The following is a 24,688-nucleotide window of genomic DNA, read 5'->3' as shown; positions in this document are numbered from 1 at the left end:
ATTCGGTTACATCCTTGCCTCCAAAAGCCATGCATAGTCTTCCAATAACTTCTCAAGGCTCATGGTCATCGACTTTTCCTTTTTTTTTGCAATGGGGGTTAAGTGACTTGCCTAGGGTCACACAGCTAGTAAGTGTCAAATGTCTGAGGCTGGATTTGAACTCAGGTCCTCCTGAATCCAGGGCCAGTGCTTTATCCACTGCGACACCTAGTTGCTCTGTTGGGGTCATTTCAAGGTCAGATCCATAGGGCTCTCTAATTTCTTCTATGTGTGTTTTTCCTCTAGGGCAGCCAGCCACAACAACCCCATGCCTTAATAGCAGCTAGGTAGGGAATTGAATAGAGAACTGGGCCTGCTGTCAGGAAGACCTGAGTTAAAATCTGGCTTCAGACACTTACTTTGTGACTCTGGGCAAATCACCTAACCTTGCCTACCTCAGTTTCCTCATCTGTAAAATTGCGATGATAATATCACCTACCTCCCAGGTTTGTGGTGAGGTTAAAATGAGATAATATGTATGAAATGTTTTGCATTCCTTCAAGCAGTATAAAAATGCTAGCTATTATTATTATTATTAAGATCTTCATGAGTTGTTATATCCAAAAACAGTCATATCTGGTGACAAGAAAGGTACCTGTTATTCCTATGTAAATCCATCTTTCTTTCTGACACTTTCTAACAGGCAGCCTTTGGTCCTTCACTTTTTCTTATCTTCCTAGTGAAAAGTAAGTGGCTTTCCAAGTTCTGTAGGTATTCAAGTAGGGTCTAGTTGGCTTCCCGTTGGGTATGTTTTAGAGGGGATGCTTTTAGTTGGGTCCTTTGCAATTCGGCAATTTATTGATTGAGCATCGGATGTTGTCTTTGATGTTTACTAACTGTCCCTTCCTTATTCTGTGCCTCATTTTCTTTATCTGTAAATTGAGCAGAGAGCAGAGTAGGAAGAAACCCCTGTCCCCAGCCCACCATCCGATCGATAGCTTCTTATTTTAACAAATTAATCTTGCTAACTAAATGGTTTATAAGGTCTATTTCAGCCCTAAAGCCTATAGTCCTATGTTCACTAATTGTGTGATCCTGCATATCCCCTTTACCTCTCAGAGACTATTTTGTCATCATCAAGACAGGGCTTTTGTTGTTCGGTCAATCTAGTTATGCTGATTCTTTGTGACCCTGTGGAGCATACCCTGGCAAAGATACTGGAGTGGTTTGCCATTTCCTTCTCCAGCTCACTTTACGGATGAAGAAACTGAGGTAAACAGAGTTAAATGACCTGCCCAGTGTTACACAGCTAGTAAGTATCTGAGGCCGGATTGGAATTCAGCTCTTCCTGACTCCAGGCCCAGGGCTCTATCCATTGAACCACCTAGCTGCCTCTAAGATGGGGCCAGTAATGCTCATATTCACATTTGTAAAATATATAAGAACTTTTACACTTAATAAAACTGACATCCAAAACTTCACATGAAGAAAAGTGTTTGTAAACTTAAAAATGCAACAGAAATGGGAGTTGATGTTCTTAAACTATCTGGTTTGCATGCCTACTAAGTTCCATATGGTACAGTGGAAAAAGCCCTGGAGGTGGTAGAAAAGGACACGGCTGACGTGTATGTGGTACCTGTATAAACTGGAGTGAATTACTTCAACTCTAGGGACCTCAGTTTCCTCCTTTGTAAAAAGAGGGGTTTCCTCTATAGAGCTGCTAAAAGTTTCTTCTAGCTTTAAGCCCTTGGCTAATGGGAGTGGGGAGTGTACCTGTGGGCAAAGAATGACACAATGTCTCCCCCTTGTGGCCACTGTGGCAGCACCAGCTATTCCCCTCGGTACTTGTGTCAGGGAGAGTGAACTGCCAACATCAGGTGGGATCCTGAGCCAAGGTCAAGATGGCAGAGATTGTCCGGAATTTGGCTGGACCTGTTCTTGATACAGCAAGGCTTAGGGTGTGTGTGACTCTAGCTGTTGTCACCGGGGCATGTACTGGATTGTTTGAGAAAATCGACAGGGACCAGGAAGAGTAAAGAAATGCCTATCTGCCTGAGTGTACCGATCAGATGCTATAGACGGTGCTGCAGAAAGGATTCCTACTTGGGTATGTTCAGGTTCCTCGGACCTAGGAACACACACACACACACACACACACACACACACACACACACACACAGCCATTTTCAAACTCTCAAAAAGACCTTGCCCACATCCAGTGAAAAGCTTCATTTAAGACTTAAAAAAACAAACAAAAAAAGAAATGGATTCTTTTAGACAAGGGAATATTTGCTTGTTTAGGGGAAATGAGTTAAATTAAACAAATATTTATTGAATCAAGATTGAACATTTTAGAAAGTGTGAATTCAGTTCAGAAATTTTTAAACTAAAAAAAGGTAAAAATTTGACTGTTGTTAAAATGCTGAGTCAACCTTTTTTAGCATAAGGGTGGGTCCAAGCCAGTTAATCTGTGGTTTCTATATATGGGTCATAACTTATGTAACAAAGTGACTTCATTTAATATTTCAAAAGACTCATGTTTATATTGGTGTGGGTACTGCCTGCCACTAGGCTTTAAATGACAATCTTGGTGTCATCCTCAACCTCTCACTTGTACTCACCCCACATATCCAATCTGTTGCCAACTTGGGGCAGCTAGGTGACACAATGGATAGAGAGCTGGGCCTGGAGACAGCAAAGATGTGGGTTCAAATCACATTTACTAGCTGTGTGTCCCTGGGAAAGCCCCCTGACCTCTGTTTGCCTCAGTTTTCCCAATGGTAAAATGGAGATAATAATAGCATCTACCTCCCAGTGTTGTTGCAAGGAACAAATGAGATAATAATTGTAAAAAGCACTTAGTGTCTGACATATAAGTGCTCTATAAACTTATTAGGGCTCTCTATCTCTCCCTTTCTCTCTTTTCTCTCTCACTCTCTGTCTCTCTTCCCCTTTCTCTCTACTTATATACCACTTGTTCAGGGCTAAAATTCTAGCTAGTCTGTCTAAAATATCTAATGAGTGGTCGCCAATAAATTATAAGCTTTAGAAAGAGTTAGACTTTTAAGCATTTATTAAGGGGAATAAGAGTTTGGTAAAGAGAGAAGAAAAGGCCTAGATTCCTATCTATTAAAGGGAGAGCACATTTCTAGCTCCCCTCTCCACCAGCGTCCTCAGGAAAAAGAGCGAGACTGAGCGCCAGTCTCTTCCTTCCTCCTCCCACTCGCCCACGTCACTTCCTCATGCCAAAAAAAAGACTCCTGGTCTTGCCCTCAAAGACCTTCGCTTCATGGGCAGAACTCTTCTACAGTAAGTCTCCAGCAGGTGGCGTCATTCCAATCGTTACACACTCTAGTTCAGGTTCTTATCACCTGTCACCTGAACAATGAAAATAGCCTCCTCTTTGGTTTCCCTACCTCAAATCCCTCTCCCCTCTCTGTTCCCCTTCACACCAATCATTCTCCTCCCCAAGCTGCAAAGGTGATTTTTCTAAAACACCCCACTACCCAACAAACTCCATTGTTCCTTATAATTTCCTGGATGAAATAAAAAATCCTCTCTCTTGACTTTTTTTTTTTTAGTAAGACAATTGGGGTTAAGTGACTTGCCCAGGGTCACACAGCTAGTAAGTGTTAAGTGTCTGAGGCCAGATTTGAACTCAGGTACTCCTGACTCCAGGGCCGGTGCTCTATCCACTGCGTCACCTAGCTGCCCCTCTCTTGACTTTTAAAGCTCTTCATGGCCTGGATCCTTTCTCTCTTTCTAATCTTTTACACTCTTCCACATAGTCTACAATTCAGCAATGCAGGCTTTCTTGCTGGTCCTCATTTACAACACTCCCATCTCTACTCTGTGCCTTTTCACTGGATGTCCTCCATGTCTGGAATGTTCTTTCTCCTCACTGCCACCTTCCACCCTTCCTTTAAGACTCAGCTTAAATTCCATTTTCTGCAAGATTGCCTTCCCTCTGGGATTCCCTCTCATTTACTCTGTTTTTTTGCGGGGCAATGGGGGTTAAGTGACTTGCCCAGGGTCACACAGCTAGTAAGTGTCAAGTGTCTGAGGCCGGATTTGAACTCAGGTCCTCCTGAATCCAGGGCCGATACTTTATCCACTGCACCACCTAGCTGCCCCTCTCATTTACTCTGTATGTCTCATGTGTACAGAGTTGTTAGCTATTGTCTCCCCCATTAGAATGTACAGTCTTTGAGGGCAGGAAATCATGTTTTTGCCTTTCTTTGCATCCTGAGCACTTAGCACAGTGCCTGCCACATAGGTGGTACTTAATAAATGCTTATTGACTGACTTACTAATTCAGTCACCCTAACTCAGGTAAGAGTCAGAGCTGGAGACCTTACATGAGAAGAATAAGTTCCTGTTGTCTCAAAGTTGGCCTGTGTCCCTTTTGGGCATCAGCTGACCAGAGGCTCTGGGGCTATTTGATAACAAAACTGAAGGTATGTTAATTAGCCTGAGGCATGTGGCCCAGGAAGCTTACTCCGAAACAGTTCCCAATAGGGGCTATAGGAAACTGGAGCAGGGTGGGTCCTGAAGCCTTTGAGAAGACGATTAGAATAGCCACAGAGAAGCCAACAAGTGACAGCAGAGCTACAGAAGCTTAGTAGTGAGCTTCCAGCCTGCTGAGGAGTCCCTGGACCACACCAAGTAGCTGGAGGCAAAGGTGAACAGATTTAGGTTGGAGGAATTTCTTAGGTGCAATGAGAAGCACTCAGGCCAAAACCTCTGTTCCCTTTTGAGGTCAGTGGATTCCTTTTGCCACTGAAGCATGGCTATGTGGGAGATTGTATCTGTTTGCATGTCTGGAAGTGGGGTGGAGGACTGATCTGTTGCTTGATTTGCCTTATTTATTGTGCTATCCTGTTTGGTTATATATTTTGCCATTTGATTTATGCTTCCTGGCCTGTTGGGTGAGGGCACTAGATGAATGTTGCCTTCTTTCCCTTATTGAACTCAAGAAATAATGTGATTCTAGATTCTACATGCAAAATTGCCATCAACCCAAGTCTAATGGACTTTAAACAAAGAATTGGGAAAGGCAGGGGAAAAGAATCCTATAGGAACAGAATTTGAATCAAAGGATCTAGATTTGAATCCTCATTCACTTTTTTTTTCTTTCCTTTTTTTTTTTTTTGTGGGGCAATGAGGGTTAAGTAACTCGCCCAGGGTCACACGGCTAGTAAGTGTCAAGTGTCTGAGGCTGGATTTGAATTCAGGTCCTCCTGAATCCAGGGCTAGTGTTTTATCCACTGCGCCACCTAGTTGCCCCTGTCATTCAGTTTTTTGTAGCGTGACCTTGGGCAAATACTTTCTCCTCCTCAGGTCTAAGTTTATTTATCTGGAAAAAGAGATGTTTAGATTTAATGTCAAAGAGCCCCCTTCCAGAGAGAAATCCTATCATTTCTCCTCTCTCTGATTCTACCAATCTGTCTCTTTGCCACAAGAGGGCAATATTGCAATATTGTATATGAGGTAATCATTGGGAACTCCTAAAAACCTCCCCAGACTGTGGGTGTGCCCCCAGAGCTAGTGTTTGCCTGCTCATTTGCAGCAGAGACTGACAAGAGCCTCATGGAGTTTATTTGACCTCTACAAGCCCATGACTCACAGAATAGCTGAAAGAACACTGGGCTTAGAATCAGCACACACCTCCATTCACATGCTGATTCTGATTATTAAGCTCTCTTCTAACTCTTCTCAGGTTGATTCCCCTTTCTGGGCCCCAGTTCCCTACTCTAAAACTTAAATGGTCTCCAGCATCCTTTCCAGCTCTAACATTCTATATTCTAAGGCTCCTTTCAGACCTGACGATCTATAATATTCTTTTTTTAAACATTTTTAATAAATAAATAAATAAATTTATTTATTTTTGCAGGGCAATGAGGGTTAAGTGACTTGCTCAGGGTCACACAGCTAGTAAGTGTCAAGTGTTTGTGGTCGGACCTGAACTCAGGTACTCCTGAATCCAGGGCCAGTGCTTTACCACTGCGCCATCTAGCTGCCCCACCATCTATAATATTCTAAGGTCTCCTGCTCTGACATTTTATGGGTCAATCCTCCTTTTGAGTGAAAACAGACCCTGTTGGGAAATGTTTAGCAAATGTACCTTCTTGCCTATCAGAAAGGCAGCCTTGCATAGGGAAAGTAGGCAGATTGATCTACACCCCTCCCTGTTGCCATACCAACTGTCCACTCATCTGTCCCATGAGGAGAATATTTTCAAAGCCACAGATATTTCCTCCCCAGTGGAGAAGGCAAAAGGAAAAGCAGAAACCAAGTTGGGGCTCTTGAGGAAAAGCATGGCATTTATACAGGGTAGATAGAACTTAGCCCAGCCCAAACCAGCACACTCACATTGCTTGCCAGTTACCACATTAGCTCCCTTCTCGTCAACCCTGAACTCTTTCCATTATAGCTTCTGATGTCTCTCAATGCAAGAACTGGTTTCCTTGGAGTGATCCTGTAGACTGAAAGCCCTCCATTAAGTTACCCTGGGGTTTTAGCTTGGCTTTGTAGAGTTGACTTTCTAAACATGTAATCATCCTTGTTGCTAGGCCATCTTTGGATTCTCCACATTCCAGTTTAGCAGTGGGGCCCCCAAGGAGAGCAAGGAAAAGAATAAAATCCTACCCTTTAAAGAGTATAAAGGTAAGGTTACTTCCTCTTGGAGGTCACAATATCCTCTGCCAAAATACAGTTTAATCTTTGCCAAAAAGTTGGGGAAGGACCTGCTTTGCCTATAGAGAAGCATTAGGTTCTCTAGAAGCTTCCCAAACCAATTTGGCCATAGACTTAAAGGTGGTGGTGGTTTTTGTTCTTTTTTTTTTTTTTGGTGGGGCTATGGGGGTTAAGTGACTTGCCCAGGATCACACAGCTACTAAGTGTCAAGTGTCTGAGGCCGGATTTGAACTCAGGTACTCCTGAATCCAGGGCTGGTGCTTTATCCACTGCACCACCTAGCTGCCCCTGTTGTTATTCTTTGACTTGACCTGTGATTTAAATGTCATAGGAGTCTCTGAGCGAAGAGCCTCCCCTACCAAAGCAGATCTTTACCCTCTCAGAGTCTTAGACAATTGCCCAGGGCACTGAGGGTAAATGACTTGCCCGGATTCACACAGCCAGTACATGTCATGGGTGGGATTGAACCCAAGTCTTCCTGACTCTATGGCCACTCTGAAAGGCAGATAGTTTAATTGCCATTATCCCCAATTTGTAGATGAGGGATTGAGGCCTTGAGAGATTAACAATAACTCACATTGGCTTTCCTCATAATAGTTCTGGGATGGGTGATACAAGGAATAGTTCTCCCCAATTTACAGATGAAGAAACTGAGATCTAAGGTAGTGAAGTGCCTTTCTCAAAGTCATATAGAAGGGTCAGGACTCAAAATCTGCTCTTCTGATGATAAATCCAGTGGGCTTCCCAGTGAACCAAGCTGGCCCCTGCTTAGCGGATTTAAGTATTTGGATGGAACCCAAAAATGTATCACATGCCACAAGCTCCTTGAAGATAGGCAGCTGGTAGCCCAATGGTTACAACATTGGACTTGGAGTCAGGAAGACCTAAGTTCAAATCCCACTTAGGACACTTACTAGCTGTGTGACTCTGGGTAAGATTCTTAACCCTGTTTGCCTCAGTTTCCTCATCTGTAAAATGAGCTGGAGAGGGAAATGGCAAACCACTCCAATATCCTTGCCAAGAAAACCCCAAATGGGGTCATGAAGAGTTAGACATGACTAAACAACAAAGTGCTATGCAAACATTAAAATACTATATAAATGACAGCTTTTATCTTTATCCCCATAAGTCTCTCCCCACTCCAGTCCATCTTCTACTCAGCTGTCAAAATTATCTTGCTAAAGCATAAATATGACCATGTCACTCTCACCCCCTACTCAAAAACCTCCACTGTGGCTCCTTATAACCTCCAGGATCAAATAGGAAATCCTTCCTTTCGTGTTCAAAGCCCTTTATAACCTGATTCCTCCCCCCTTCCCCCTGCCAAACTTTTCTAGTCTTCTTACACCGTATACCCCACTATGGTCTCTTTGATCCAGTGACACTGGCTTCTTTACTGTTCCTTGAACTTCATCACCTGCCTGGGTATTTTTTTCTGGCTGTTCCCCCTGCCTGGATTCCTCTCTCTCTCCTCATCTCCACCTACCTGGCTTCCTTCAATCTGCACCTAAAATCCTGCCTTCTGCAGGAGGCCTAACCCGACTCCCCTTGTGCCTTCCCTCTGTTGATTATTTCCCCTTGTTCTTGTATAGAACCCGTTTGTCCACAATTCTTTGTATGTGTGTTGTCTTTCCCACTGAACTGTGATCTCCTCAAGAACAAGGACTATTTTTTGTCTTTCTTTGTATCCTCAGTGCTCAGCACAGTGCTTGGCACACAGTAGGCACCTCATAAATGTTTATTAACTGGCTGAATGATTTGCTCAAGGCCACATAGCTGGTGAATGGCAGAGGAGGAATTTGACCTGAGGTCTTCTGCCTGACGCAGCAGATATAGTGCTAGGCCTGACGTCAGAAAGACCCGAGTTTGATGAAAAAGTCTGACCCTAGTTTTGTGAACTTGGTCAAGTTGCTTAACCTTATATGTCTGTAGAACTCACCTAATAAGTTATAGTTTGAAAATATATAGAGGGGCAGCTAGATGGCGCAGTGGATAGAGCACTGGCCCTGGATTCAGGAGTACCTGAGTTCAAATCCGGCCTCAGACACTTGACACTTACTAGCTGTGTGACCCTGGGCAAGTCACTTAACCCCAACTGCCTTACTAAAAAAAAAAAAAAAGAAAAAAAGAAAATATATAGAGAACTAGATTAAATATATAAGAATACAAGTCATTCCCAGGTGAGAAATGGTCAAAGGTTATGAACAGGCAGTTTTCAGATAAAGAAATTAAAGCTAACTATAGCCATATGAAAACTAATATGACAAAAAAAGAAAATGATAAATGTTGGAGAAGATGTAGGAAAACTGGAACACTAATGCACTGTTGGTGGAGCTGTGAACTGGTCCAACCATTCTGGAAAGCAATTTGGAACCATGCCCCACAGGCTATAAAACTGTGCATACCCTTTAACCCAGTAATACCACTACTAGGTCTATATCCCAAAGAGATTTTTTAAAAAAGGGAAAAGGACACACATGTACAAAAATATTTATAGCTGCTCTTTTTGTGGTGGCAAAGAATTAGAAATTGAGGGGATATCCATCAATTGGGGAATAGCTGAACAAGTTGTGGTAAATGAATGTAATGGAATACTATTGTGCTGTAAGAAACATTAAGCAGATGGATTTCAGAAAAACCTGGAAGGACTTACATGAATTGGTGCTGAATGAAATGAACAGAACCAGGAGAACACTTTATACAGTATCAACAACATTGTGTGATGATCAATTGTAATAGACTTAACTCTTCTCAGCAATACAATGATCTAAGACAATGCCAAAAGACTTGTGGTTAAAAATGCTCCCCACATTCAGAAAAAGAACCATGGAGTCTAAATGCAGACTGAAGCATACGATTTTCACTTTTGTTGTTGCTTTTTTGTTATTGTTCTTGTTTATTTTTTCTTGTGTTTTTTTCTTTTGTTCTGATTCTTCTCTTACAACTTGACTAATGTGGAAATACGTTTAACCTGATTGTAATGTATAACCTATATTAAATGGCTTGCTGGCCTTGGGATGGGGAAGGGAAGGTGGGAGAAAAATTTGGAACTCAAAAAATATCTTTACATGTAATTGGGAAAAAAAATTAAAAATTAAATTAAATTTTAAAATAAGTTATAGTTTGGTGCTAATCTATAAATGAAGGGGGTTCTCACACCTAGAGAACTTTTTGAGTTTCCTATAATTTTATACAGGGTATCCTAAAGTTCCGAGTGAAATTTTAAGTTATTAAAGCCTAAAACTGCACTCAGACTTTTGGGACACCATGCATAGTACCTGATGGAAAGTGTTTCATGGCTATTAATTCATTTGCTCTTCAGGTACCACCTTCTATATGGAGCATTACCTGAATTCCAAAATGTTAATGCTTTCTCTCCTTCCAAAATTTATTGTTGTTATTATTCAGTCATTCCCAATTCCTCATGATTCCATGAGGAATTTTCTTGGCAAAGATACTGGAGTGGCTTGCCATTTCTTTCTCCAGATGAGGAAACTGAGGCAAAAGTGTTAAATGACTTGGCCAGGGTCACACAGCTAGTTAGTGTCTGAGGCTGGATTTGAACTCATATCTTCTTGACTCCAGGCCCAGTGCTCCATCCACTGTGCTAGCTGCCCTTTTCCCAAAATTACTTTGTACATTTTGTATTGATTTAGAAATGCAAGTGTTTGTATTATCTCAAGATAATGTAAGCTCTTTGAAGGCAGCCACAGCTTCCTTTTGTTGTCTTTGTATCCTGAGCTTCTAGTCTAATGTCTGGCATGTACCAGGCACTTTCTAAGTGTCTGCTGTTTAATTGTTGAGAAGTGACTTAGGGGGTCACTACAGTTAGAAGAAGAGTTGGATCTCCAACTATCCTCAAATCCAGGGTTCTTTCTTCTGGCTCCTGGCAGCCTCAAACTTTCTGGTCAATAGAGTCATCATCATGAAAAGGCCTCAGTTTCCTTCTCCATAAAATGGGTGAGATGGACCAGGTGTTTTTAGGATTCAGTTCCAACTCTAAATTTGATTGGTTAGAATTATTATATCAGGGAAGGGCTAACGTGTTGATCAAAAGAGATTTCCAGGGAAATGAATAGCCACACAACAGAGGCCTTTCTTTAAAAAAAAAAAAAAGTCACAACAGACTGAGTCATTTTAAGAGGAAGCTCAAGTTCAGGATCTTTAGCCTTTCTGTCCTAAACACATTTCCAATACAAGTCTCCCAGAAGATCCTGATGAACTGCCAAGTAGCGGAACCAAATTTGGTGAAGGAATTCTGCCTTGTACAGCTGAGACTTTGAAGACTCTGAGTTAAAATGGTATTCAGCATCCATCTTGTTATTGGCAGCCATCCTGTTTCTGCTGCTTCTCACAGTTATAGAGAAAGATGACAGACGCCATATAGACCAGATTGGATTCTAATTGACACTTGCCCAAAGTACCAGCTAATCAGTGGCAAAGGCTGGAGCAGAAATTGTGTATTCAGCCTCCAAGACCAGTGTCCTCCAGATCCTGATGTGGAAGTCTCATTTTGGTTCTCTATCCCAAGGGAAGATGCTCTAGGACCTCCTCAGTGTCCTACTGGCCGAACTTTTGTAACATTAATGTTTCCCATAGGGCAGCTTCTCTGCTTGTGCTTCTGCCCTGAATTAAAAATGAATTTGTACGAGTCCTTTATGTTATGCAAACATTGTGCTATTGTAATGCCTTCTCTGGGCTGCTTTCCCAGTTTGCACTCATGCTCCAGAGTACATGCTCCAATGCATTTCCAGAAAGCCAACCACTTTCTCAAGTTCTAGGGATAGCCAAGTAGATCGCTACTCATACTATAGTAATTCACCATCCTCCATAGATGTGCTTCCTATCAGTCAGTGGACACAATTAGCTCTTAGCAAAGGTATTTACTAAGATTGTATAATGAGGAAAATTATTATAAAACATACCCCCCCCCCCATCTAAACTTGGGAAACACTCTTCCTCAAATACATAAATAACCCATGAGTATTGTGGGCAAAAAAAAATGGCAATAGTCAATGACGGAAGAGCTGTAATAGGAAGATAGACACAGTAATGTGCTGTTGGTGGAAACTTTGTTTGTTTGTTTGTTTTTGCAGGGCAATGAGGGTTAAGTGACTTGCCCAGGGTCACACAGCTAGTATCATGTGTCTGAGGCCGGATTTGAACTCAGGTCCTCTTGAATCCAGGGCCAGTTCTTTATCCACTGCACCACCTAGCTGCTCCTGGTAGAAACTTTAAAGAAGATGCACTCTTCTGGATATCAGTTTGAAGTTATGTGACTAAGGTGATTAAACAGACTATACCTTTTGACCTGGTAATACCCCTTACTAGGTATATGCCACAAGGAAGTCAATAACACAAAGTTCCGATATATATCAAAATATTCAAAGCAGCACTTTCTGTGGTAGTAAAGAATTGGAGACAAAGTGATTACCCATCAATTGGGATGGTTCAAAAAATTATGGCATATTAATGTAATAGAACATTATTATGCAATAAGAAATAGCAAACTGAGCAACCCTCCCAAAAGAGACCCTGAATTCAGAAGGGAGCAGTGGGATAGTATTATGAGAAGAGAAAAGGGATATCAGGTGCCTGCATGTGAGAGATGCAAGTTGTTTGTCCATGTGCATTCCTTACTACCAGTATAATCTAAGTTTATCTCCACTCTTCCAATTGATGCTTTATGTACTTGGGGGAGGCTGCATCCTGGCCTATGAGGATGTTTCACAGCTACTATTCTTGATATTCCATCTGAGTAAAGCCTTCACTTTTTTAAAAGTGTTTTTTTTTTTTTTTTGCAAGGCAGTGGGGGTTAAGTGACTTGCCCAGGGTCACACAGCTAGTAAGTGTCAAGTGTCTGAGGCTGGATTTGAACTCAGGTCCTCCTGAATGTAGGGCCAGTGCTATATCCACTACACCACCTAGCAGCCCCTAAGACTTCACTTTAAGCTAATTATGCCTGCTGGCTGACTATTAAAGGTAAGCTTACTGGCCGGTCTTTGTGAGCTAGAGTTATAGAAGTACAGACCCACAAGTTAGTTTGGGAGTATTCTGAGAGTAGATGAACCACTGGGAACCCAACTTACAAATCTGTAAGTACCAAAATTGGCTTTACTTAGTCCTTTTTCTTTATTATAAGGTTGTATTCAATCTCAGGGTAGACTTTTTCCAGTCTTTTTTCCAGAAATGGGGGATGGGAACAATCAGGAAAAGCTTCATGTCGAAGGTTTCCTGAACATGGTTTTAAAGTCAACAAGGCATTCTAAGAAACGGAGGTAAGGACAGTGTGTTCAAAGCATATGGATAGCCATTTCAAAGGCAGAAAATAGAGTTTTGTATGTGAAGAACAATAAGAAGGCTGGTTTGACTGGATTATAAAATGTGGGAAGGGGAGTAATGAATAAGAAAATGTAGATTAGTAGGGCAGCTAGGTGGCACAGTGGATAAAGCACTAGTCCTGGATTCAGGAGGACCTGAGTTCAAATCCAGACTCAGACACTTGACATTTACTAGTTGTGTGACCCTGGGCAAGTCACTTAACCCCCACTGCCTTGCAAAAAAAGGGAGAGAGGAAAAGAAAAAAAGAAAATGTAGATTAACGTCAGGTGATAGAGGGCTTTAAAAAGGTAAACAGAACAGCTTATATTTGATCATAATGAATTTAACTGAGTAGAAGAGTAACATGGTCAGAATGAACACCTTAAGAAAATCATTTTGGCACCCCTAGGAGGATGGGCTGGAGAGGGAAGAGATTTGAGGCAGGAAAACCAATTAGCAGCTTATTGCTATAGTCTAGTTGGGAGGGGATTAGAACTTGAAGTAGAGAAGGGGCTATGTGAATAAACAGAAAGATCAAGGAAGGAGAAATAACAAAACTTGGCAACTAATGGTGTGAAGGAAGCGAGGAGTCAAGAGTCAATAGTAAAGCTGTGAACCTGGGTGACTGTAAGTGTGAGGGTGCCCTTGTCAGAAATGGAGATTTTCAGGAAGGAGGTGGGTGGAAGTGGAGAAAGAGAGAATGAGTTCAGTTTACTTGTAAAGACAAAAAGCCTTTATAAAAATGTTTTTCCATATATGTGTCCAACAATCAAGGAATAAATGACTTAACAAATTCTGGAAACAAATACAATGGAATGTTATTGCACAGTAAGAAATGATGACTTCAAAGGATTCAGAGAAACGTGGGAAATGAATGTGGAAACATTTGTGGGAATTGATAGAAAGCAAACCAAGAAAACTATATATGTGTGTGTATGTATATGTATATATGCATTTGTACACACACACACACACACATATATTTATACATACACACAATGACTATAACACTATAAATAAAGTCAACATGAAAGGTATTCTAAACTCTGTTCAAATAAAATGCTAGTATCAAACTGTCAAGTTAGAGGACCCACCCTACCTTTCTATGAATTTTCAATAAAGAAACTGTATTTTGAGGAATGTTCTTTGTTTTAATAGTTGGCAGGAAGTATTTGTTATACCTAAAGACAAAATATATCAATAAAATGTTAATCCTGAAAATAAAGAAAAAAGGTTTTTCCAGGACTTCTAGGACAAAACTGATTGAAGTTTGAAAATAATTTCATTTATTCAGAGGTAGAAGCTTTAGATATTTGAGACATAGACAAGAACCAGCAACGAAGCAAAAGAAAATGAAGGAAATAAGCATTTATTAAATGCCAAAGTAGCATATACATAAATAATAATGTACAAAATAAATAATATATTAAGATAATAATGTACAAAATAAATTTATCATCATAAATTGGGAGGAACTCACAGTTGCGGGGAGGTAACTACATGTATGACCTTTGACATTGATGTGTTGGGTGAGCATAAGCAAGTAATTATAAAATGAGGGGGTGGGGAATAAGGCCTGTAACACCTGTCTCAGAGGGTTGTTGAGAAGTTGTCGGTAGGCTTTAGAGTACTAAATCAATGTATCTTATTATTACTGCTGTTATTGAGTCAGTGGTTTGTTTTAAATATCAGTTGAAGTCTCACCTTCTGCAAGAGGACTTTTTTGGTCCTCTTTAATTTTACTGCTTTTCTTCTGGTGATTATCTCCAATTTATCATGTATATGTATGTATGTATGTATTTGTATGCCGTGATTCAGTGCCCTGCCTGGAGTCAGGAAGACCTGAGTTCAAATTCAGCTTAAGTCACTACTTAGCTATGTGACTCTGGATAAGTCACTTAACCCTGTTTGCCTCAGTTTCCTTCTCTATAAAATGAGCTGGAGAAGGAAATGGCAAACCACTCCAGTATCTTTGCCAAGAAAACCCCAAACAGGGTCATGAAGAATTGGACATGACTGAACAATAACAACCTAGTTTTATATCTGTGTCTTTCCCATTACACGATGAGAACAGAGACTGTCTTTTGCCTCTCTTTGTATCCCCCAATGCTTAGCACCGTGCTTGGTGCACAGTAGGTGTTTAATAAATGATTGTTTATTTGGTGAGTATGTTAACAGTGAAAAGAAGACTGATTTTAGGACTCGGAGGACTTGAATTCAAATCCTTACCACCTGGGTGACCTTGGGTAAGTCACTTACCCAAGTGGACATGTTTCCATTTTCTGGACCTGTTTCTTCAGTCTATAGAATGAGAGAGTTAGACTAGGTGACCTCTAAGCTCCCTTCCAGCTGTACATCTATGATCTTGGTGTTATTATTGTAATCATTATAATTATCCTCCTGTCCTGGGAGACGTGGTAAGATGGGAAGAATTCTGTCAGGAGACCTGAGTTTGAGCCCTGCCTCCATCATTCACTACCTCTGTAACCTCAGGTAAGTTGCTTTACCTCTCTAGGGGCCATAGCTTCTTTACCTGTAAAATGAGCAGCTCAGACTTGTGTTATCTCTAAGGTCCCTTCCAGGGTGAACATTCTATTGTATCATGTGGACTGAGGCTACTGTTGCTAAGGATACACTGTTTAAAGGTGTACTCTATAAAGATTCCTCTCCACACAGACATTTCCTCAGGAACACATTATCTTTCTTTAAGTATAATCTCTCCATTGTCCTTCCTCCTAGGACTTCAAAGGCCAAAACCAAATTTCAATGTTTCATCCCTTTTATCTAATCAGACTGAAGGAAAAAAAATACACATACACATGTTCTTTCTTTTGTCCTCCCCCAGTTACCATCTGAGTTGTCCAGAGACTTTAGGAAACAAAAGAACATTAAAACCTGGCTCCCTCCTTAGAGATCAGATTCACTTCAGGAGAGAGGTTTCTTTTTTCTCCCTCCCACAACTGTTACCCTTTTAAAAAAAGCTTTATAGAATTGAATACTGATGCAGTCTTGTTATGATGATGCAGTTCATTGCTATAATGATGAATAATTAATATAATCATAGTTAGCACTTATATAATGCTTTATGGTTTATAAAGTGCTTTACAAACATTCTCATTTATTCCTCCCAACATCCCTGGGAAGTAAGTGATTTCTATTACTACCACCACTACCACTACCACCACTTATCCCCCCTACCACCACCACTACCACCACCACCACCACTACCACCACCACTACTACTACTACTACTACTACTACTACTACTGCTACTACTACTGCTGCTACTGCTGCTGCTACTGCTGCTGCTACTGCTGCTGCTACTACTACTACTACTACTACTACTACTACTACTACTACTACTACTACTACTACTACTACTACTACTACTACTACTACTACTACTTATACAGCTGAAGAAACTGAAGCAGAGGTTAAGTGACATGCCCAGGGTTTGAGTCTGGATTTGAACCAAGGTCTTCCTAACTCCAGTTTCAACACTCTATCCATTTCAATACCTAGCTCCTTCCTTACAATCCTGATTTAATTGACCTCACTTAAAAATAATTGTGGAGGCAGCTAGATGACGCAGTGGTAAAAGCACTGGCCCTGGATTCAGGAGTACCTGAGTTCAAATCCAGCCTCAGACACTTGACACTAGCTGTGTGACCCTGGGCAAGTCACTTAACCCCCCTTGCCCCGCCAAAAAAACCAAAACAAACAAACAAAAATAAATAAAAAATAATCGTGGAGAAAAAACCTCTGAGTTACTAATATTTAGGACTCACTTTCCCTCTGTCCCTAGACCCCACTGCTGATCCCTGATCCTTCAGGAGGGACGACGTTAGCTACCTTTGACCACATTCCCAAATCAAGTGAGTCCCCATGGTGTTAATTCCCTGTTCATTTAGAGGGAGGGGGGAGTAAAGACTGTCCAATTCAGGTGCTATTTTAGGGTTGTTGAGGAAGGGAATGAGGAATGCAAAGATAGGCTTTGGAGCATTTTTAAGAAAATAAAATAAAGGAATATCGCAGCTGGTTTAGGGGGAAGAGGAAGTTCCAAACCTGGTTCTGCCAGTAATTTGCTTTGTGACCTTGGAATAGTTCAAGAGCTTCAGTTTTCTTCTCTTTTTGTACAATTAAGAGGCTAGCTTAAGGTTTCTTTCAGCTCTGATGATCTACAGTGGTTTCCAAGATCACACCATAATATCTCAACTTCTTTTGCCATTTGGCCTCAGTCTAGAAATTTACTGTATAGTAAAAAACACTTTTGGCTTTATTACTCTGAGGTCCTTGCTACCACTCAGCTTCTAAACTGTCTATGAGAAAGGAAAAAGAAAGGGAGAAGGAGAGGAAAAGGAAGAGGAAGACAGAGAGGGAAAGAGAGACAGAGAAGTAGAGAGATTTGGAGAGAGAGACAAAGGCAGAGAGACAGAGCCAGAGCCAAACAGAGTCAGCCATATAAAACAAAGTCAGAAACAGATACACAGAGAGGGAGATAGAGCTAGACAGAACCAGACGGAGTCAGAGACAGAAAAAGAGACAAAGAAAGAGACAAGAGAGACACACAGAGCACAATGGGAAGACAGAGAGGGAGAATCACAAAATTTCAAAGTTGGAAGGGATGTCAGCATCTAGTCCAACCTAAACCCCCAAAGCATTCCTTGTATAACCTACCTTACAAGTGTGCATTCAGGCTTCACTTGATGACCTCCAAAGGGGAGGGACCCACTATACCTCCCTTGACATTCCATTCATTTGGGGATAGCTCTAATTATTAGGAAGTTTTCTTGACATCAAGCACAAATGTTCCTCTTTCCACTGTACATCGATGGCACCTGGTTCTGCCCTCTGAGGTCGAACAGAACAAATCTAATCTCTGTACCATACGACAGCCTTTCAAATGCCTAAAGAAAATAGATTTCATGTACTACTACTGGCCTCATTCTCTACTCTAATTCCTTCAATGTATTCTTATTTGACATTAAACTAAAATCCTCTACAATTTGGATTGCCCTCCTCTTGATGATGATGATGATGATGAGAATAACCAGCATTTATGAAGCAATGTACTTTATAAATATTATCTCATTTTACCCTCTAGAAGGAAGGTGCTAGTATTAATTATTCCCATGTTACAGATATGGAAACTGAGGCTGAGAGAGGTTAAGTGACTTGCTCAGGGACACAGAGCTTTTTGAAGCAGGAAGCATTCTTATCCACTGTGCCAACCAGCTTGGAAAGCTTTCCAAGTTATCAATGCTTTCCCTAAAATGTAGTGCCAAGAAATGAACAAACTCTTCCAAAAGTTAGCCAGACAAGACGGAGTACAATAGAACCACCAGCACTTTAATACTGGAAGCCCTGGGTCTCTTAAGCATTAAGAGGGCCTTGGGTTTGTTGTTGTGGGTTGTCGTTTTTTTTGGCCATCACATACCAGAGTTGACCTATTAAGGTTGCAGACCATTACAACCCCCTTCCCCCAGATCTTTTTTCAATGAACTATCTACCTGTTTCCTTCTCTGTATTCTTGAAATAATTTTTTAAATGAAAGTATAAGAGTTTGTGTGCATTCTTATTAAATTTCCTTTTATTAGCTTCAGCCTGATGTTCTAATTTGTTAAGATCATTTAGGATTCTATGACTCAGTGTGTCTGAAAGGCGAGAAGACATGGGGGGGAGCATTTAGAGGGAAGAAGAGAAAGGGAGGAAAAGGAAGGAGTGAGGAAGAGACGGAAGGGGAGAAGTGGGGAGAGAGGAGATGGAAGGAGGGAGGAAGAAGGGATGGAAGAGAGGGAGAGGGGAGTGAAAGGGAAGAGAAAGAGAAGTGGGATGGACGGGGGTGGGGGGTGGGAGAGGAGGGCGGGGGCGAGGAGAGGCGAAGAGGGAAGGAAGTTCCCAGACAGTGAAATCTGCAGCTTGTCCCCAACCTCCTTCATTCCCTGGGAAAGATGTTTAAGTCCGAGGCGTGGGAGGGAGCTGGTTTGCGACCTAAGGAAACCAGGGAGACTGGAAGCCCAGGTGGAGTGAGGGAGAAGCACCTGGAAGGATAAGTCGGGCACTGGCTGGCAGGTTAGAGGAGAGGAGGTTGCGGGGATCTCGGCAGTCCCTACAGAAGGCGGGGAGAGACTTTAAAGAGGGGGGAGGGGCGCAGCTGAGGCCGGGGACTGGCCAGGATCGCTGCTGGACTGGGCGCACTCTCATCACTCACCTTGCGCTCTCCGCTGCCGCTGAGGTTCGCCTGGGAGTGGGCAGCCCCACCCAAGTGTGGGTTCGGCCCCGGCCGAGAGTGGGAGGCCCGACTCGGCCAGGATTTGAATGTTGGGTCCCAGGCCTCCGACTCGGCCAGTACCTGGTCCAGCAGCAGTGACTCTGACTCCGGCTCCTCCTCCGCATTTGGGAGCGACTCAGAGTCTTGGACAGCGCAGTCCCCGTGGGCCCCTTTTCTTGAGCCTTCCTCCTGCCCATCCTTCCCGTCTTCCTCCTCCTGGCAGGCCTCAGTGCCCTGCTGCCCATCGCCCAACTCCTGGACACCAGGGACCCCTGGGTTCCTGTCAGGGTTGCGCAACTGCCTCCGCACCCGCCTGCTCCTGCTGCTCCCGCTACCCATGGCCCGGCCCTGGCCGCACTGCTGGGAGAGGGTTGCCGAGCCTCGCGTCTCAGCCGAGGACTCTGGGCATCCCGGCAAGGGAGGGAGGGCGGGAGAGGGTGGGGTGGGACTGGGAGGGGCGGCGGGCGGGCGGCGAGCCCACTCTCAGGCCCTCCCTGCTCCCCATTCCCTCAGTCGCTGGCCCTCCCTCTTTCCACCCTTATGTGTTCAATCATTCCCATCCTTTTCTTCACTTCCCAACCCTTTCTTTCTCTTCTGTTTCTTCCCTCTCATCTGCTCCTTTCTTTCTCTCACTTCTCTCACTTTCTCTCTTCTTTTTAGTCCTTCCCACTCTTCATCTTCCAATACTTTTCCTCTCTCCTTGCTCTTCTTCCCCCTTTATCTTTCATTCCTTCCCTTCCTTTTCCTTCATCTTTCTCATTCCTCTTTATTTTCCCAACATTCTCTCAATTTCCTCCTCTTTTTCCTTCATCCCCATCATTCTTCCTTCCTTCTCCCCATCTTTTCTCTCTACAGCCTCTTTTCATTTTAACTTCAGTCTTCCACTCAACAGCCCTAGCCCTCAGCCTGGGTAGCATGGAGTCTCGGGGATGTCCAAGCAAAGGGAGAGGCAAGAGAAGTTTTCTCCCCATCGGAACCCTGCTTGTGTTTTCCACTGCACAGGCCTCCCTCCTTCCCAAAGCAGAGCAGCTTTCAGTTGGCAGGGCTTCCTTGGATTTCCTCTCCTCCCACTCCCCCTTCATCTGAAGTTTAGTGTGTGAAAGTGGGCCCAGTTCAAAAATAGTCTGTAATGATTTTTTAAAAAGAGGAAAGAATGGAGAGAGGGAGTGGGAGAGGAGAACAAAAGATGAAGAAAGGAAATACCAATATGTAGTGATCACAAATATGCTCTTGGTTGTGGACATTGGACTAGAATGAAAATAAACATACAATTAAAAACAAATCAGACAAATTCTCAAATAAGTGAAACAAGAGAAGATGGATCTGTGACTATTTGTCTCAGAATCAATCTGGGATTCAAGAAGCACAGCTTCTATAGTTTACTTAGTGGGTTTTGGGATGTGTGTGTGTTTCCTTTTCCCACTCCCTTTCAAATTCCACCTTTCCAGGGCAGGACAACTCAAATGCCTGCAGCTGTAACTGACACATTTTGAATTGGCATTGACTCTGGTCCAGATTAGATTGCAGGATAGCTAATGTTTGTGGACTTCCCTGACCTGGGAGTGAATTGAATATTGACCATGTTAACTCATTAGGTAAGGAAGGAAAATCAGAGGCTCAGCACACAGTATAATGTGATTAAAATGTATTTTTGTTTAATTGTCAAGGGAACAAGGCATTACTTAATTACATCCTCCCCGCCACCCCCCTCTTATGGTGTACTGTGGTTAACCAGCCAGATGGATGAGGTGGGGCCAAAGAAATCATGCTCTGGCCTCATTTGGGGAAGCTAAGTCTACAGATGTGTCTCATTTGGAGGATACTGATGTAGGTTTTGCTTGTTCTCCCAAGGAAAATCATCATGAAACTTTTTAAGGCAAGAGGTGGAAAAGCTTATCAAAAAAGAGGAGGAAATCATTCTTGAACTGAGATCAACCTGTTAATCATTTAAAACATGTTTTTAGTCTTGCCCAAAGAATATCTAGTCATGTGATTTAGAGTTTAAAAATATCCTCAGTTGGGCAGCTAGGTGGCGCAGTGGATAGAGCACCGGCCCTGGAATCAGGAGTACCTGAGTTCAAATCCGGCCTCAGACACTTAACACTTACTAGCTGTGTGACCTTGGGCAAGTCACTTAACCCCAATTGCCTCACTAAAAAATAAAAAAAAAAATATCCTCAGTTACTTGCATTTCCCTCCCACATTCACATAACCAAATTTCCCATAGACTAGAATTTGTGGAACTGGACAGTATCTTAGAAATTTATCTTTCTCCTTTTTTTTTGGTCACCTACTTCACCAGCCTTCTCTTGGTCCACCCAGAGACTATACCCTGGATGAACTTCTGCCTTAGGGCCCTGTTCTCTTGCTTAGTGACTTCCTCTCTCATACTACTATTTCAGGAAAGCCTCATTCACAACCACCCCTCTCTCTCTCTCTCTCTGTCTCACTCTGTCCTCTCTCCTCTTCCTTCTGATGTGGGATGGGAAATTGATCAGATTGATTGTGAGTCATCCCAAAGAATTACAAGACTCAGTGACTCAGTTTCCCAAGTTTTATTGCAATACTGTGAGTGACCACAGGGAGAGCACCATGGAGGTATCTCTTGAATAGGGAAAGAGAAGACAGTTATATTTATAATATAATTATAATATTTATAATTGATTATGTCTCATTATAATAATCTCCACCTTAGGGAGGTACAGGGGAGGGCCTATCCTAATTTGGAGTTCCTGGGGTCCTAAGCCAACCCCTGAGACATGTACCTTTTTCTGTGGAGGTGTGTTTTTGTGGTTTGCATCATAAGGTGAACTGGGGACAAATTTGGCCTTTTCTGTGCATGCTACCTCACCTTGCCAAGGTCAGAGTGGCCCTGTGTTTTTCATTCTCAGGCCTAGTTTCTGGGTATTAACATTTATCAATTAGGATTTCTATAACCTGTCTCTTTATGTTTTTGTTGTGGGTGTTGATTAATGGGGGTAATTAATAGGAGCCAGACCTCCAGGTACCAGTTAACAAGAACCTAGGCCCTGACTTTGATGAGAGTCCAAGTCTTAAGTTATCCATTAATCCCTTTCAGAACTGGGGTCTGAATTCCTCTTAGAGCTCAGATCTAAATCAAAGCTCGGGTCTTAGGTTTGTCTGTTAACCCCTTTTAGGTACTATTGATACCTACTATTGATAGGTTATGTTAGCCATTTTAGCATCCTCCATCCCTTTCTTTCCCCTCCATCTCTCTTTCCATCCCCAACCCCTGTCTCTCCTGCCTCTACTTTTCTGGAACAAAATACCTTTTCCTGTATGTGTTGTGCAAAGGCAGGAATTATATTTGTTTTTGTATTTCTATCCCTAGGGCTTAGCCCAGTTATTGGCACATAATAAGTGCTTAGTAAATGGTTTTTCATCCTTTTATTCATTCAAACCTCTTCATTTTTACCAACTGGAAAACTGAGGCTCAGAGAAGAAAAAGTGACTTGCTCAAAGTCACTTACCTGGTTAGTGGCTGAGTTAGAATTGATAATAATAGCTAATATTTACATAGTGTCTACTGTGGGGGTCCTTAGGTATTTCTCTATAAAGAATTATATCCTCTGCACACAGTCCAATTAGAATTAAAATGGTCTTTTATTTGGCACTAGAGAAAGTGACCAAGGGGTAAGTCAAAGACTTCACCCCTTGGGGAAGAGGGATCAGAAACATTCTCCTCCCAGAACAAAAGGAAGGAAAAAGCTTTTTAAAATTAAAAAAAATTTTTTTGGCAAAACCTTTTATAGAAGACAGATGGGTATCCACTTGAAAACTGGAAATTTCCCTTTTGGGGTGGGATGGGGAAAGCCTGGCTGCTTGTCATATGCCTGAGAGTTGAGGGGGATTTTTTTGAAATGATGGTCCTGACCTTTGGGGTTATCTGTCTCTCAGCTCTAGTCAGGTAGTAGCCATGCCTAACTGACTTTCCTGCTGTAGAATTTTATCTCCCCATACTTCTCAGGTGTGTCTGCCCTCTTATCTAGTTGGTCAATCTAAACTTTAGTAGTCCCTTGATTCCTAGATATGTCTGTCCTGTTATCTGGTCTTCTTTGGGTTTGCTTTTCACAGGAGAAACCTCTTCTGATTTATCCTAAGCCCCATGTCACTACTATGTGCCAGGTAGGGGACAGCTAGGTGACACAGTGGATAAAGTACTGGCCCTGGATTCAGGAGGACCTGAATTCAAATCTGGCCTCAGTCACTTGATGCATTACTAGCTGTGTGACCTTGAGAAAGTCACTTAACCCTCATTGCCTCTCCAAAAAAAAAAAAAACCCCAAAACAATATACTACTATGTGCCAGGCACTATGCTAAGCACTTTACAATTATGATTTCATTTGATATTCACAACAACCTTGAGAGGGAGGTGCTATTATTATCATCCCCATTTTACAGATGAGGAAACCAAGGTAGACAAAGGCTAAGTGACTTGCCCAGGATCACACAGCTAGCAAGTTTCTGAGGCAAGATTTGAACTCAGGTCTTGCTCTTTCCACTGTGCCTCCTACTTGCCCCCAACTAGAATTTAGGCCCTGAAATGTCTTCTGAATCATCAAAGAAAAGCAAAATTATGTATACTCTCTTGTTATCACCAGCTCCAAAGGATCCAGCTATCATCTATGAAGATACTTCCTAAATCTTCTTTATCTCTCCTGAGCTCTAGTTCCGTATTGCTAGCTGTGTATTAATATCTACACTGGAAGGTTCCGCACATATCTCAAAATTTAACATGTTCAAAATGAAATTCATTATCATTTCCCCTAAATACATCTCTCCTTTTAATTCCCCTATTTCTGTTAAGGGCACCATCATTCTTTCATTCAAGTAGTTTCAAAACCTAGAAGTCATTTTAAGTTCTTTACTCTCCTTTGCTCCTCCTAACCAGTGAGCTGCCAGGTCTTCTCAATTCTACCTCCTCCTCATCTCTCAAATTCATCTCCTTTTTTTCTATTTATATGATTACCACCTAGTCCAGACCTCATATATTCAACCTCATTATGAAAAGTTTTCTAACTGATCTCCGTAAATCTAGTTTCTCTCCCCTCCTTCTAATTACCCAATTGCTTTTCCTAAAATACAAATATAGCAAGGTGGCAGGGGGCAACTAGGTGGCGCAGTGGATGGAGCACTGGCCCTGGACTCAGGAAGACCTGAGTTCAAATCCGGCCTCAGACACTTGACACTTACTAGCTGTGTGACCCTCATTGCCCCACCCAAAAAAAAATTAAAGAAAAATTAAAACTTAAAATCTAAAGTACAAATATGGCCATATTATTTTCATGGTAATGAAACTTCATTGATTTCCACTATTGGGATAAAATACTGACTCCTATTTTTTTTTGGGGGGGGGTGTAATCTTAATCTGGTTCTACATTTTCCACATGACTATCCCT

The 24,688-nt window shown here is 42.1% G+C and overlaps 1 protein-coding gene across 1 annotated transcript in view; it reads right to left on the bottom strand.

The window, feature by feature from the left end:
• Positions 1 to 19,693, bottom strand: part of CYS1 (cystin 1) — a 35,519-nt gene extending 15,826 nt beyond the window's left edge. Inside the window, exon 1 of the mRNA XM_043987353.1 lies at positions 19,208 to 19,693. Coding sequence (XP_043843288.1) covers positions 19,208 to 19,606 — 399 coding nt within the window. The 5' untranslated portion in view covers positions 19,607 to 19,693. The remainder of the gene's footprint in view (positions 1 to 19,207) is intronic.
• Between the last annotated feature and the right edge of the window lie 4,995 nt (positions 19,694 to 24,688).

The sequence above is a fragment of the Dromiciops gliroides genome, chromosome 2, assembly GCF_019393635.1.
Source record: "Dromiciops gliroides isolate mDroGli1 chromosome 2, mDroGli1.pri, whole genome shotgun sequence".
Classification (NCBI taxonomy): Eukaryota; Metazoa; Chordata; class Mammalia; order Microbiotheria; family Microbiotheriidae; genus Dromiciops; species Dromiciops gliroides.
Note: the sequence above shows the minus strand (reverse complement) of the source record. Positions and strands in the feature narration are given on the sequence as shown.